Below are 16811 nucleotides of genomic sequence, written 5' to 3'. Positions count from 1 at the left end.
TATATGAGCATTAAAAATAATAACATTAATAATAATAAATTATCCATATTATTCTCATGTTGGTAAAGAACGTTGTTTTAAAGTTCATGCTAGGTGAGGAAAAGTTGCCAGTTCAGTGCTGGAAACGTTTGATGCATGAAATTGGCAACCTTTGAACCCATGAATGTAAGCACAAACTGGAATGGCTGCTTTGTGTCACGTTTTGCACCAACATGTGCCTGCCAACCTTGTGGAGTGAGAGGTTGCAGTTGTTTGTGGCAGAGTGAAGGTGAAGCACCCTAAAAGGGTGAGTATGTGGAAGGGAGCAGAGGGGAATAGAGTGAATGATGTGGCAGAGTGTAGGGATAAGGAAGGAGAGATAGGGAAGGGAGTGTTAGAATGGAAACATGATAGAACAGGTCAGAATTGTGTTTCAGGGGGACTGAGAAGGCTGTACAGGTTTTAAGTCTCTACAGGGAGTTGCATTTTTGTCTTGTCCCCAGTTGTATGGCCTGTAATCTTTGATCATTATACAGTATGTCTTATTATCTTTTCTTTTTCACCAATAAAAATAATTAAAAAAAAAAAAAAAAAGGAATATAAATGGACAAAAAAATGAAGTCTATAGTCTGCTTTAAGAGTGTTGAGCAGGTTTACAAAATAGTTTTTAGGTGGAATCTCTTTTCTCCTAGAAATAGGTAATGAACAATGAAATGGAGTCTGAACAGCTGTTTCATAGAAGCTATTACCGAAATAGTTACAACAGCATCACCAGTGCAAGTAGTGATGAGGAACTTCTAGATGGTTCCGGAGTTCTCATGGATTTCCAGACCTCCGAGGATGATAACTTATTAGATGGTGATGCATCATCAGGTAAGCTGATAATTTTTGTCTGTTGCTTTTGGTTTGCATTTTCACTCATATTATTGGCTAAATTTTATTTATGTTTTGGTGATTGATATTTTGTCTAAAGTGGATTATAATATCACACAGTAGAAACACAAACATAAAACAAGCCTGTTTATAGATTAACAAAACTCATAATAGCAATCCTTCTCACATTCTCTGTAATGCACATAAGTTAAAGGTTTTGCACACACAAAACAACCCTATTTTCAAACACAAGGTACCCGAATTGGATTGCTTTGTTTATGTTTATCAAATTTGCTATACCGCTTGGCTTTGTACAAGATCACAGCTGTGTAGAATGAAAACACAATATTTAGAAAGGAACTACAACAATTGATTATAAAGCTAATACGCACAAAACCAGTCACCCATAAAAACAAAACTACCCTGGGAGCATAACCATCAACTCTCAGGAAGAGCAAAATTAAAAGCAGCCACAAAATAACGAGCCTTAAGGAGGTGTTTAAATCAGGGCAATGACTTTTCCTCCCATAAATCTTGTGGAAGTGCATTCCGCAAGTAGGAGGCTATATAGAAAAATACTTCCTTCCTAGTGGACACTAGATGGGCTCTATTCAAGAGAGGGATAACCAAATTAGATGCTGTTGAGGACTGTAATGTCCTCATTGGGATATAAGGGGTATTCAAACCTGCAAGTGAGGAAGGGAACCCCCTCATGATAAGCCCTATGAGTTAATACTATTATCTTAAACCAAATCCTAAACTGATATTGTACATACAACGGGGTTATATGATCATATTTCTGAGCTCTCCCTAGAACCCAGATTGCAGTATTCTGCAACATTTGTAACTTCCTAAGATTCTGGCGGGACATACACAATGTGTGCATAAGGGATGTAAAGGCCCTATCATCAAAATAATTCCTTACAGTCCAAAGTTTGCATAGAGTTGCATAACCAGAGGCGTAGCCAGGTTTTGATTTCAGGGGGACCAGACTTTTGTAAAGTAGGCATTGGTTGGTGTTGGCTAGATGGCAGTGCTGGTGTTGTCACTCATGTGTGGTGGCTGTGGTAATGATTTAACACAGGCTACCTCTGCTGTGTCCCGCCTATGAGGAAAATAGAAACTTACATCAGGAGGCAGGATGCAGCAGAGTTCCCAGGACTGGCCAGAGCAGGCAACCCATCTTCTTAACAAGTAAAAATATTCAAATTGTGACCATCTCCTCAGGGACAGCAGAACCACTCTTTCCACTGCTAGACACTTTTTAAAATCAGATGGGCTTTTGTTTGGTGACTCTACAGGGTGTGGAGACCACTGGTACCGAGCATCTTTACTTTGAGTAACAAGGGCCACCAAACCCAGAGCCTACTTTCAAATAGGGCCAGAAACTTTGTGAAATAACACAAAATCCTGCTAGAAGACACTCAAAACCTATACTGAAAATTTACCACATCATAATAGCCCTAACCCACCTATGAAAAGACAGTGACAAATATTATATTGGGCCCTAGAGCACCAGTATACCTGCTACTGGTAAACTGGAACAAGCAGAACTGTTACAGATACTTGCACAGACACTACATGCTAGCACAGGGGTGGGCAACCTAGTCGAGTTGTCAGGATTTCCCCGATGAATATGAATGAGATCATTCATTGGGGAAATCCTGAAAACCCGACTGAGTCGAGGACCAAGGTTGCCCACCCTGTGCTAGCAGAATCCTTCACCACAGAATATGGAAAGCCTCTCACCTGAAACAAAATAGGGGACCACAAAAACATGCAGACAAAACCTGAAATGGAGACCCCCAAGAAAGCCAGACTCTTTAAGCAGGGCAGTATTGGTAAAAGAGAAAAAGAAATGAATTTTCCTCTCTACTTTGTAAAATAAAAATAGAAAAAATGTACATTTAAGAAAGCAGTCATATCTCAATCTTTATAAAGTATTGCATAAAAATATGTATTTTTTCTTTTCTACCTTTGTCATCCGGGAATTTTCTTTTTCAGTTAAACTGGTCTCCATCTCTTTTCAACTTTCCGTGAGTTATTCTCCCAAATTCTTTTCCAGGTTGGCCTTTCCATTTCTTCTCTCTCTTGTCTTCTACCTTTCCTTCTGACTGGACTGATCTTTCATTTTGTTTTATTCCCCCCACTTTTCTCTATGTTTATATTCACCCATTTGATTTTATTCTCATTCCATCTTTCTCTCACTTTCTGGTCTTTAGTCTGCATATCACAGATTTTTCTCATTTACCAACTGGCTTTTCCCATTTCCCTCATTCACTCTCCAACTCTCCCTTTGCCCCTCTGTATCTCTCCTTCCTCAGTCTCATACCCCCCTCAATCTTTCATCCACTTCCTTACTCATTCCCATCCCCTATACTCACTCTCTTAGCCCTCATCTACCCTCCACTGCCACTCATTCTCCTCACCAGCCCCAGCTCCATCCCTGTCTCTCCTTCCTTCCCTTTTCTCCAGGCTGAGGAAGGTAGGTGGGAATAAGGATTGAGCTAGGTCCTACTGTTCCTTCTAGAGTCTAACTGTTAATGCTGTGTGGCAGAAAATTGAAGTTTTAAAACTATGGAAAAAAGGTTATGGAGACTAGCTAATAGTTTGCTGCTGCTTCTTTTTTTTTTTAAATTCTAACTGTGTTTATCAGTATCCTACAATTCCTCTTTTAAACCCAAACTTTAAGTTACCAAGCACAGAGCAAAATAATGTCACTTAGCAAAGAAATGTCCTCTTCTCTCAGAACTTCTCAGAAACAAGTAGGACCTTTCCTCTCTATATACCTCATTGAGGTGGTGGTAAGGGCTTCTGCACTAACCTGGCGATAGCCAGGCAATGTGCAGCACTGTTCAATTACTGCCGGGTAAACACCGGCACTACAAAAATAGAAAATATTTTTGTAGTGCTGGAAATGGTGCATGCTGGAGTGGGAACTACCACTTCAATGTGGAGTAGCCTAGTGGTTAGTGCAGTGGACTTTGATCCTGGGGAACTGAGTTCGATTCCCACTGCAGCTCCTTGTGACTCTGGGCAAGTCACTTAACCCTCCATTTCCCCTGGTACAAAATACGTACCTGAATATATGTAAACCACGTTGAATCTAGTTGCAAAAACCTCAGAAAGGAGGTATATCAAGTCCCATTTCCCTTTCGCCCCCTTCATTTAACTGAAACAACGCTTGCTAAAGTCTCCAATGATCTGTTCCTAGCCAGATCCAAAGGTCTCTATTCTATCCTCATCCTTCTCAATCTATCTGCTGCTTTTGACACTGTTGATGACAGCCTGCTCCTTGATACGCTGTCCTCACTTGGATTTCAGGGCTCTGTTCTTTCCTGGTTTTCTTCTTATCTCTCCCAGCGTACCTTTAGTGTATACTCTAGTGGATCCTCTTCTACTTCTATCCCACTGTCAGTTGGTGTACCTCAGGGATTTGTCCTGGGACCTCTTCTCTTCTCCATCTATACTTCTTCCCTTGGTACTCTGATCTCATCCCATGGTTTTCAGTATCATCTTTACGCTGATGACTCCCAGATCTACCTCTCCACACCAGAAATCTCAGCTGAAACCCAGGCCAAAGTATCAGCCTGCCTGTCTGACATTGCTGCCTGGATGTCTCAGCGCCATCTGAAACTAAGCATGACCAAGACTGAGCTTCTTATCTTTCCCCCTAAACCAACCTCTCCTCTTCCCCCATTCTCTATTTCTGTGGATAACACTCTCATCCTTCCTGTCTCATCAGCTCGTAACCTTGGGGTCATCTTCGACTCCTCCCTCTCCTTCTTTGCACATATTCAACAGACTGCTAAAACCTGTCGTTTCTTTCTCTATAATATCACCAAAATTTGCCCTTTCCTTTCTGAGCACACTACCAGAAACTAGGGTTACCATATGGCTCCAGAAAAAGGAGGACGGATTGAGCCAGCCGGGTTTTACTTCCATTGCCAAAGCAATGGAAGTAAAACCCGGCTGGCTCAATTACTTCCATTGAAAGCAATGGAAGTAAAACCTGGCTGGCTCAATCCGTCCTCCTTTTTCTGGAGCCATATGGTAACCCTGACCAGAACCCTCATCCACGCTCTTATCACCTCTCGCTTAGACAATTGCAACTTGCTTCTCACAGGTCTCCCACTTAGCCATCTCTCTCCTCTTCAATCTGTTCAAAATTCTGCTGCACGACTAATATTTCGCCAGGGTCGTTATGCTCACATTAGCCCTCTCCTCAAGTCACTTCACTGGCTTCCTATCCGTTTCCGCATACAGTTATTGACCTATAAGTGCATTCACTCTGCAGCTCCTCAGTACCTCTCCACTCTCATCTCTCCCTACATTCCTCCCTAGGAACTCCGTTCACTGAGTAAATCTCTCTTATCTGCACCTTCTCCTCCACTGCTAACTCAGACTCCATTCCTTTTATCTTGCTGCACCATATGCCTGGAATAGACTTCCTGAGCCGGTACGTCAAGCTCCATCTCTGGTTGTCTTCAAATCTAAGCTAAAAGCCCACCTTTTTGATGCTGCTTTTAACTCCTAACCCTTATTCACTTGTTCAGAACCCTTATTTTATCATCTTCACCTTAATATTCCCTTATCTCTTGTTTGTCCTGTTCGTCTGTCCTAATTAGATTGTAAGCTCTGTCGAGCAGGGACTGTCTCTTCATGTTCAAGTGTACAGCGATGCGTACGTCTAGTAGCGCTATAGAAATGGTAAGTAGTAGTAGTAGTAGGTTTGTGCAGTAGCCCGGTAGTAGTTACTGCCGCTTAGTAAAAAGGCCCCTTAATTTAGGTCCATTGTACCTGGTGCTTAGTCATTCTCTTTTTGGGAGAGGGGCTGCTTCCTGACTTGGAACTTTTGAAAAGCAGTGCAAACCTAAAGCTAAGCTATTTTATGTTCTTATATTTTGGATTTTGGATTGTTTGATAATTTCCAAAGTGCTCTCTTCCCTTTGTGTCCCCCTTTCTTAATAGATTTCTTGACCTCTTTCTATCCTATATTAAAAAAAAAAAACACAGAAACAAAAACCTTCCTTTCCTCTGACTTGGAGATCTACTGGTTTCTATAAGTTCTATATTTCTGTCCTCTGACATTATGAAAGTGGGAAACAACAGGCCGGTAAGCCTCGTGTCTGTGGTAGGAAAAATAATGGAGTTGCTGCTGAAGGAAATGTTAGTTAACTTTCTAGAAGCCAATGGGTTACAGGATTTGAGGCAACATGGCTATACCAAAGGAAAATCTTGCCAAGCGAATCTCATTGATTGGGTGACCAAAGAACTGGATAAAGGAAATGCTCTAGATGTAATCTACCGATTTCAGCAAAGCCTTTGATACGGTCCCTCACAGAAGACTCATGAATAAGCTGAGAGGACTAAACTTAGAACCAAAAGTGGTGAAATGGATTGGGAACTGGCTGACCAATAGGTGAAGGAAGATGGTGGTAAATGGAATCCGCTCGGAGGAAAGGAAAGTGATCCGTAGAGTGCCTTGGGGATTGGTCCTGGGGCCGATTCTGTTTAATATATTTGTGAGAGACATTGCTGGAGGGTTAGAAGGAAACATTTGCTTTTTTCAAAAATCCAAAAGAGATGTACCAGATAGGAGGGGAGAGATTAATAAGCTTGGCTCGGGAGAGGGACCTTGAGGTGATGGTGTCTGAGGATCTCAAGATGACGAAACAATGTGACAAGGTGATGGCCATGTCCAGAAGGATGCTAGGCTGCGTAGAAAGGGGTATAACTAAAGCATTGCTCCGAGGGGAGACTATAGCGTAAAGTCGGCTTAAAAAGAAAATAAGGGATAGGAACATTTTGAGACTAGAACAACAAATAAAGAAGGACCAGTTCTTATACAGTAAGACCCTATACTGATGTTAAATCTGCTTTATTGGCATTGCAGGCTGCCCTAAATGAGTTCATTGAATCACAGACGTATTGTAAATATCAATTATATTTACATGGGAATAATGAGGGTAGGCTTTTGGCAGAAGGTAATCAAGAACTGTAAGGGACCATCTAAAATCTTACAATTACTTGGAGAGGGAGGCCAAATGATTGTTAGATGCTGGTATCAGTGCTGTTTTTAAAGGATTTTACGAAGCTCTTTACACCGCACTTAATGACAATCAGATGCTCTAAATACTAATACTAATTTTGCTGCTGAAATTGAGAAAACAGACGCTATGATAGAGTTTATTAATATTTATTTATTTATTTGCTGCATTTGTATCCCACATTTTCCCACCTATTTGCAGGCTCAATGTGGCTTACATTGTTCCGTCATGGCTATCGCCAATCCAGAGTTAAAGATACAAGTGGTGATACATAAAGAACATGAATAACATAGTAAAATTAATCAAACAAGTATGAAGAGATCACAGTTCGGGACCAGAGAAAAAGTGGCATTGCATTAGGGTTTATATGATGGATCGTTGCAGTATGCTTTGATGAAGAGGAATATTAAATGAGCATCAACTTCCCTGGGACAAGTAATACACTTTTACTGCATACAACCCCACAGGGCTCCTTCTCATTGGCTCAATGGCATACTGAAAAACTATAGTGGGGAAACAACTCCTATTTCTAGGAGAAAAAAATCACTGCAGAAAAAAAAGCCATCATTAAACTCAAAATTGAGTAAACTCAGTGCTAGATTTTGAGTTTAATAATGGTAGCTGTTTTTTATGTACTGTTTTTTTTTTTCTCCTAGAAATAGGAGTTGTTTTCCACTATAGTTTTTCGGTCTGCCATTGAGCCGTTGAGAAGGAGCCATATGGGGTCATATGCAGTAAAAGTCTATGACTTGTCCCAGGGCAGTTGAGGCTCAAGTTATTTAATATTAAGAAACTTTATCTTAGCGTTTGTTTTCTCAATTTTAGGAGCAAAATTAGTATTAGTACTTAGTTTTCTATTTGCTCCTTCTAACAGAGTGTGTGTGTATACAATCAGTTAGATGCTAAAATTTATTTAGATAATCTGGACAGCCCCAAGATGTCACCCACACAACATTCTGTTCTTAACACCCCCCATTAATCTGGAGGAGCTTAACTTGGTCTTACAGTAAAGTACGCTTGGCAAAGCTTCAGGTCCTGATGGTTATCATGTTGAATTTCATAAATTTCTTCAAGGAGCAGTGGGTCCAATGTTGGCATTGTTATTTAATTATATTATACAAACTAAAGTTTTGGCAGAGTCTTTAAAGATGGCCCAGATGATTGTATTGCTGAAGCTGGAAAAAGATCCTCATAAGTCCAGATCATATCATCCCATCTCACTTCTAAATTATGAAGGTGAATTATTGGCAAAAATATTAGCAAATAAGCTGGCAAGAGTACTACCTTCCTTGGTTGACGATTCCCAGAGAGGATTCGTGAAAGACAAATCCAAAAGGATGAAAAAAAAGATAACCAAAAAATGAACACTCAAAATACAAAAATGGTCTCTCTCAACAAGTAAGTTAAAAACTCTTCACATCTTTAATATACAAATATATTTAAAAATTATTCAGTCCCAAAAATACAAAATTCAAAAAGGACTGAAGTAACACACTATAGTTCAATAGGTTCAATGTTTCTAAAAAAAGACAAACTTCAATCATCAAAATAAGCTGGATACAATCTTCATAGCCAACATTAAGCCAGTAATGAATTTCAAAGTGCCTCCAATCACAGATTTATGTTGCTATTAAAGCGAACACTCCCTTGGCCGACGGGGCCCGTTTTGCTGTTCATTCAGGCTTGATCAGGGTCAGGGAGGGATAAATTAGCATAATGCTACAATAAATAAAGAAGAGTGGAGGAGTGGCCTAGTGGTTAGGGTGGTGGACTTTGGTTCTGGGGAACTGAGGAACTGAGTTTGATTCCCAGTACCAAAGTCCACCACCCTAACCACTAGGCCACTCCTCCACTTTATTCTAATTGAACTTGGTTTAGTATTTAGAACTAGGTAACTGTAGACTTTCTATTAACAAGGATACTCAGTCAACAAAATGCAAAACTCCATCCATCATCAATGAATGTATAAATTGTGATAATAACCCAGGGTCCTGTGCTCCTCCAAGCCTTCTGTTACTTGTACAACACTCCCAGCCTTGTAGTTTACATGAGTTCAGGTCAAAGCCACAAAGTGATCCACTCCTAGTTTTCTTCCTTTATTCCACCAGTGTAACAAAACACCAATAGTGTCCAAAACCCAAAAGATTCCTACAAGTCTTTGTCCCCTTTATTTGCTCACTAGGGGTATCCAGTCCTACTTCAAAGGTGCTCAACAAGCTTCTTTCTGTGGTCTTCCCCCCTCACTATTGAGAGCTGGCAGCTTCCTGCTCTTTCTTTCTGTGACTTCCCACAACTGCCTTTTGCAGTCCCTGGAATTCCTTTAACAGGCTTCCTGTTCTAGTTCACCACCCTCTGCTTCACAGCCAGAGTTAGGGTTACCTTTCTCCCTATACTCCATAACATCCAGGCGGGAGAAAGCGACACCTTCCTCTTCCCGGGTGCTTTCTTTCCTCTCTGCCCTAATGGTTTAAGCCTGCCTATTTTCAGCTGGGAATGAGAGCGTTTCCTCCCCCCAGCGTCCCCTCCTGATGAGGCATGTCTTGCCTTTTCCACCCAGGGGTGCTGGACTTTCTCATGGAGGCTCCCCCTGGCTGCCAAACAAGGTAACTCCACCTCTAGCTTAGGAAGAACAATCCTAAACCTTTCTTTCTGAGGATATTCCAGTTTTTCTTTCTTTCCCTCCCTTAGGTCTAAGGCCAGAAACGTTATCCCTAAGGGTTGTTTTGTTGGAAATCCACCCCCCTAAAAGGGCCATCTCTGATTGCTTCATCACAACATTCAGCTGAATTTTACAACCCAAATTCTTATTCTCTTCCCATTAACAGTAATCCATGTGGAAGAATCTTTCTGTACTTACAATAAGTGGAACCAAAATTTCACTGCTATTATGTCAGATTTGTGAGTTCTGTGGAAATTCTTTGTTTCCACCTTCAACCCTTCCTGTTAGGAACACATATACCTTTCTTTGAAGATAGGTTTTCTCCCCTACTTGGGTTTTCTTTATAGAAGTAAATCTCCATACTAATGTAGAATACTACCAGATGAATATTTCCTCTAGTCTCTTCTTGTCACCCTTTGTTTCAAAGTCTCTTTAAGTCTCTTATCACTCAGAGAGGGTAGATAGAATTGATCCTACTTTCTGAGTGTGGTAGAGTCAGTTACAACCGACTTATCTGATGATCTTCCAGCTTTCTTGGATCTTCTGTCCATGCATGTGTGATTATGTTACGTGCATATGCGGAAGCTACCTGGCCCAACACTCATCTTCCCCTGAGACGCTGCCTTGCCTGCCCAGCAGAAAATGAGCCTACTTAGATTCAGGGACAGGTCCAAAGGGCCCGCAATGGGAATGCCCACGGTGAGACTATGATGGGAGCCAAATCAGTACCAGATACCCCCCCCCCCCCAACGCTCCTGGGACTCTCCCAGTAAACCAGTCCAGACAGGCAGAACGAACAAACAAATGTGTTTATTCTCAAACTGGAACAATGAACAAAAAAATATGTAATTAGCATACAACAACAGGTAACTGAAATATGGATCAATTATAACACTAACTAAACATTTGCATACTGGCTAAACAGTACCCAGGAAGATCAGGACATATAATTGTTCACAAAGCCTTAGCAAAGAGATCTGTCTCTGTCTTCTGTCAGGTTAAGACTGAAGCAACAGTCAGCATCTGCTAAGTAATTTTCAAAATCCCAGGCCAATCAGAGTCCAGAAAAGTCAAGTTTTAAAAAACTGGTTGCATCACTACAGACACTTCCTATTATCTGTGTGCCAGTGGCGTAGCTACTTGGGGCCTGAGGGGGCCGGGGCCCCCGCAGATTCACCCCAGGACCCCCCTCCCAGCGAACCCGCCCCCGCCGCCGCCTACCTTTACTTTTGCTGGCGGGGGATCCCACTCCCCACCAGCCGACGTCTTCTCAGTCCTTCCTGCTCTTCAATTTGTTTGCTGACGTCCTGCACGTAATTGTACGTGCAGGACGTCAGACTCAGAGAACAGTTCTGTTCTCTGAGTCTGACGTCCTGCACGTACAACGTGCAGGACGTCAGCAAACAAATTGAAGAGCAGGAAGCGACTGAGAAGAAGACGTCGGCTGGTGGGGAGTGGGATCCCCCGCCAGCAAAAGTAAAGGTAGGCTGCAGCGGCGGCGGGTTCGCGGCGGGAGGGGGGGCGGCAATGTCGGCGGTGGGGGGGGGGGGGCGGCGCTGGGGGGAAGGGCTAAAATGTGCCCCCTCCCCCCGGGCTCTGGACCCCTCCCCCACGGAAGGCTGGCTACGCCCCTGCTGTGTGCCAAATAAATAAAGACAAGTCATGCCTCTGTAACAGCTTTAAGCATAAACAAGCACCATCTGCTGGCCAAACAGGAGAAATACACTTCAGAACATAATGCTGGAAAATATCCAATACATTTTACATGCTTAAAACACACTGTTTCTTCGCAGGTACCTAGGTAGTTAAAACTAACTGTATATGTGGCTTTGTAATTTATGCCTTGACAAAGTGGAAAGTGTAGACTCTGAAAATTGTGCAACTCTGGTAGAGTTTCGTATTGGGAGGATGATTAAGTTAGTCATGAAACCTTGTGCTAGGCTGCAGATTATTCTGTTATCCATAGTGCTTAGTTTAAAGGCTATCCTCACTTTCATTGGGAGCAAGTGAATATTTTTCAGCAGTAGGTAGGCAAATTCAGATTTTGATTTGCCATATGTGAATCATGCAACCGTGTTCTGTGCTATTTGTGGGTTTTTCAGGACTGAGTTTTTACAGCCTGAGCATACTCTGTTGCAGTAATCCATATGGCCAGTACAGACATGAGGAAGCAGTTTCATATGCATTTCAATTTACACATAGTATGGAACACTTTTTTTTGTAACTGCCACGGCCTGATTTTTAAGACTCATTTTGTGATCTAGTATAATTTCTAAGATTTTCAAATGGTCTGCTGTCAGTTGCATTGTTCCATCTAGATCAATGATAGGGAAGATGGTTTTGCAGTGAGGTGATGTTAGTACCAGACATTGCGTTTTTTCTTTAAGTAAGTTTCAATTTGAAAGCTTTAGGCCAGGATTCCACGATGTTTATTCCTGATTTGATCTTACATGTAATTTCTGTCAGGTCCTTTTCAAATGAGATGTCAATTGAAACAAAGTCTGCATAGATGAGTGGGTGGAATCCATTTTTTGCCAGCATGTCAGCTAGTGGTATCATCATTCGGTTAAAAAGCAGAAGAGATAATGGTAAGTCTTCTGCTTTTTAACAGAATGATGATACCACTAGCTAACTTCTGGTACTTTGCATTCTGCTTTCCATGGAGGGAATGTTGTAGTTGTAGGGAACTTGTTGGGGGGGGGGGGGGGGGGGGGGCCTCGGGACTGCTAATGTTCATATGTTCAGAGCACCCCTCTGGATAATGAAACAAGGATTACTTGTAAGATTTATTTCATCCCCCGCTAATTATTCTGTGTGCTGTTTTCAATCCTTGCTAAATAGATCAGACTGTAGGGTGGCCTTTTGAATTGTGCAAGGACAGACATGTGACCCCCCACACTCCTAGTAACTAGACTGGACCCAAAAACATGTTTACACATTTAGTGTGATTTGTTGGTCAAACAATGGGAGAAGGGGAAGTGGACCTTTTTACTGAGGCAGATGTGTGTGTGTGTGTGGGAGACGGTTATACAAGATCTTAGGGGAGGAAGATGCGTCACAAGAATGGGAAAAAAACTGTTTATTCTGTAGTTTTGCTGACCAGTGTTAAGGTCATGTCTAGGGCAAGATGCTGTACAAGACAGCTTAAGAATTTATTGATTGTGAACTTTGTTACAAGCTTTTAGAAGATAAGTACATGCATATAGAATGGCCTAATGTAATTAAGATAACTTTAATGGATATTTAGATTTGTATTAATTCTTTGGGTCAAGATTTCCTGTGTGTCATACAATTTGAAAAAAGGAAAAGAGGGGGAAAAGTCTCAACAAGTGCTGCAATATTGAATATTGTTCATTAATTGCATGCACAACAAGTCATCATAGACTGAAACCCCCCCCCCCCCCCCAAAAAAAAATAAGTCTATTTTTATTTTCTTATATTTATAAATGCTTATATTCACACATAGTTCCAGCTCTAAAAAGTCAAACAAAACCACAAAATAACTTACCTTTTAACAAATCTGTCCTGCGTATAGACTCCGACGGTCCCGTTTCGTATTTCTTCCTCAGGGAACCCAGACGCGGACTTGTGCAAAAATTAAGTGACTAGAAAAACGCTGGACTGGACGCTGAATCAGCTGACCAGTCCAGTGTTTTTCTAGTCACTTAAGCATCTTGTTATCTTGTTAAGGATGTAAAAAGAATCGAAGCGGTGCAAAGAAAAGCTACGAGAATGGTATGAGATTTGCGTTACAAGACGTATGAGGAGAGACTTGCTGAACTAAACATGTATACTCTGGAGGAAAGGAGAAACAGGGGTGATATGATACAGACGTTCAAATATTTGAAAGGTATTAATCCGCAAACGAACCTTTTCCGGAGATGGGAAGATGGTAGAACGAGAGGACATGAAATGAGATTGAAGGGGGGCAGACTCAAGAAAAATGTCAGGAAGTATTTTTTCACGGAGAGAGTAGTGGATGCTTGGAATGCCCTCCCGCGGGAGGTGGTGGAAATGAAAACGGTAACGGAATTCAAACATGCGTGGGATAAGCATAAAGGAATCCTGTGCCGAAGGAATGGATCCTCAGGAGCTTAGTCAAGATCAGGAGGCGGGGATAGTGCTGGGCAGACTTATACGGTCTGTGCCAGAGCCGGTGGTGGGAAGCGGGACTGGTGGTTGGGAGGCGGGGGTAGTGCTGGGCAGACTTATAGGGTCTGTGCCAGAGCCGGTGGTTGGGAGGCGGGGCTGGTGGTTGGGAGGCAGGGATAGTGCTGGGCAGACTTATACGGTCTGTGCCCTGAAGAGCACAGGTACAAATCAAAGTAGGGTATACACAAAAAGTAGCAAATATGAGTTATCTTGTTGGGCAGACTGGATGGACCGTGCAGGTCTTTTTCTGCCGTCATCTCTATGTTACTATGTTTGTTAAGAAGCCTTTGAACCAGTGTAGTACAGCGCCATCGATACTGATTTTGTCCAGCAGTCAGAGCAGTAGCATGTGATCGACTATGTCGAAAGTGCTCGACATGTAGGAGGATTTTTCTGCCTTTGGAGATTTCCTTTCTGAAGTTAGCAAGTAATGTTGTGAGTACTGTCTAAATCCTGACTGGGATTCATGAAGGATTGAACATTCTTTTAGGTAGTCCATTAGTTTGGCAACTATCCCTTTTATGATTTTGGTCAGGAGAAGTATGGAGGCTTCAGGTCTGTAATTTGTGAATATGGTTTTGCTTATCATCTCATTTTTGGGTATAGGTGTTAGTACTATATAGCCTTTTTCGGTTGGGAATCTAAAGTGTGATAGCATGAATGTCAGGTGGGATGTGAGTTGAATTATGAAGGTCGTTGGGGCATCTTTCATTATGTAGTTTGGGCAGATGTCTAACATGCAATATGCGGCTGAAAAGGTTTGATTGCTTGATAGACAGTGTGAAATGATGGTGGTTTGAATGTTGACTATATCCTGCCCGCAATTATTTGTTCCTGGGGGCCATCTAGATCATCTATGAAGGACTCCAGTGTGGCATCAGCCTGTGTAAGACCCTTTCTTAGCTCGATAATCTTATCTTTAAAGTAATTGGCCAGTGCTTCTGCTGTCTGGATAGGGTCATTCGTTGAAGTGACATTTTGTATGTTTAACATGCTGTTGACCAAACCATATAGTCTTTAAAAGTATTTTGGTGATCAGGCCCTATCTGTTCTTTGTAGAACTTCAATTTTCCTTGCCTTATTTTTTTGTTTATATAGTTTTACTGCTTTCTTCCATTCCTCTCTGTTATTGTCTGTTTTGTTTTTTTTGTCCACAAACTTTCTTTGCTCCTGCATTTGCTATTCAGTGTGCATCGTTCTTTATTAAACCAGGGAGCTATCTTTTGTCTAGGACTCTTTTTTTTTTTTTCACTTTTGATGGGGCTGTTTCATCTATGATTGACCTTTCATCCCATTCTAATACAAATTTAGTGGATTCCGGTATAGGGGTTCCACTGGTTATTGTACATTTTTCCCAGAACATTTCCTGGTTGATCTTTCCACGAGTTTCAAGAGAGGATTGGGTTTTTATTTTCATGCCTTTGCCTTCTTTCCAATATAGGGTTAAGTGTAGTTTGAAATGGTCTGACCATAGTGTTTCATTCCATCTGTGGTCTCCTGCTTTGAAATCTTGATTTGATGTAAATCTGAAAGCTACCAGATCAGAGTGTAGCCTTTTATGTGGGTAGTAGTTGCTGGTAGGCAGTTGAAGTCCCAGAGTTGCAGGAATTTGTTGCAGACTCTGGAGTTTTCATCATCTCTTTTCTCTAAATTTAGGTTGATATCTCCTATCAGTAGCATATTGTTGTAAGTAACACATAAGGTTGAGACAAAGTCCATAAATTCAGTTTGGATCTCTGTCCTTTTTCCCAGTGGTCTATAGAAGAGGATGCAACATAGGTGGCCTTGCAAAGAATCATCGTAGAGTTTGAGGGCGTTTCTTTCCAGATGAGGGTTTGTTTGTTTGTTTATTTATTTATGTATTTAATTTATTTATGATTTACAAGAATAATATCAAGCATTAATCCTTGAAAAAAAATAGTGATATATAAAGGAAATAAAGAAAATTAAGGACAAAGTTTTTTCATAATCTTTAAATTATCACTCAAGTCCACAATTTTGGGGGGGATCCAAGATCAAACTGAGGAATTTAATAAGCAATCAAAAGTAGTGGTAATTTTAGCATCTACGAAGAGGCTGGGATTTCTTCTTTTGAGCTTCCTGAAGATTTCTTAGAGGCGATGAAAGTTGAAAGCTGAGACGGGTCCATGAAAATATATTTAGTAGTACCAAACCTAATTATGCATTTGCAGGGGTATCCCCCCCAAAAAGTACCACCTGCTTGCAAAACAGCTGGTTTCAGTATGAGAAATTGTTTCCTTTTTCTTTGAGTCTCTCTTGTCAAATTGGGGAACAAGGAAATACGTAAACCCAAAAATGGTGTTTCCTTATGTTTGAAAAACAATTGGAATAGCCATTGTTTATCTGGAAGTAAAGCGACGGTAGCAACTAATGTTGCAGCCGTAGCTAATTCTGTATCCGATGTCTCTAAGAGAGCTGAAATATCCAAGTTTTGAACCTCTTGTTGTTGTTGTTGATCCGTTAATTTTTTTGGTAGATAATAAACCTTTGTACAAGGTGGTAAATTAGTCTCTAGTATACACAAATTTTCTTGTAGATATCTTTTTAACATATCACCTGGTTTTACCATTGGAATCAAAGGAAAATTGATAAAACAAAGATTGTGACTTCTGATATAATTCTCAAAATTTTCAGATTTAAGTCTTAAATTAGAAACGTCTTTCAAGATTAAAGATTGAACATTATCCATTTTCTTTACTCCCTGTTCCATTTCGTCTATTCGAGAAGTCATTTTATCAAAGTCAATTTTTTGTTTTTCTATCTTTTGCTCTACCAGTTATTTTCTGAGTTAGGTTAGTAGTTTGAGCAAGAAATATTTGCCCCAATTGGGACATCAGATCCCATAGTGAATCTAACGTTACCTCTGACGGTTTAGTAGTAAGTCCTGTAGAAAAAACGATTTTCTGTTCAGCTTTTCCCTCTTGATCTGTGTCCAGGTTCCCCGCAGCTTCTATGGTCGAGCAAGTTTCTCCCAGAGGTAAAAGTAACCTCCTTTCCTCTGATTCAAATTGTTGTAATTGGGTCCCCAGCAATATCGGCATTAATCCACTTGTGGCAATGCCATTGCTCCTTGAAGC

The 16811-nt window shown here is 41.1% G+C and overlaps 1 protein-coding gene across 2 annotated transcripts in view; it reads left to right on the top strand.

Annotated features, from left to right (window-relative positions):
• The window catches only part of CLCN3 (chloride voltage-gated channel 3), a 215168-nt gene that overhangs the window by 59313 nt on the left and 139044 nt on the right, over positions 1 to 16811 (top strand). For both annotated transcript variants that reach the window (XM_030191558.1, XM_030191554.1), the window contains exon 2: positions 672 to 852. In XM_030191558.1, coding sequence (XP_030047418.1) covers positions 681 to 852 — 172 coding nt within the window. In that variant the 5' untranslated portion in view covers positions 672 to 680. The remainder of the gene's footprint in view (positions 1 to 671; positions 853 to 16811) is intronic.

Source organism: Microcaecilia unicolor, chromosome 2, assembly GCF_901765095.1.
Source record: "Microcaecilia unicolor chromosome 2, aMicUni1.1, whole genome shotgun sequence".
In the NCBI taxonomy this organism is placed as follows: Eukaryota; Metazoa; Chordata; class Amphibia; order Gymnophiona; family Siphonopidae; genus Microcaecilia; species Microcaecilia unicolor.
Note: the sequence above shows the minus strand (reverse complement) of the source record. Positions and strands in the feature narration are given on the sequence as shown.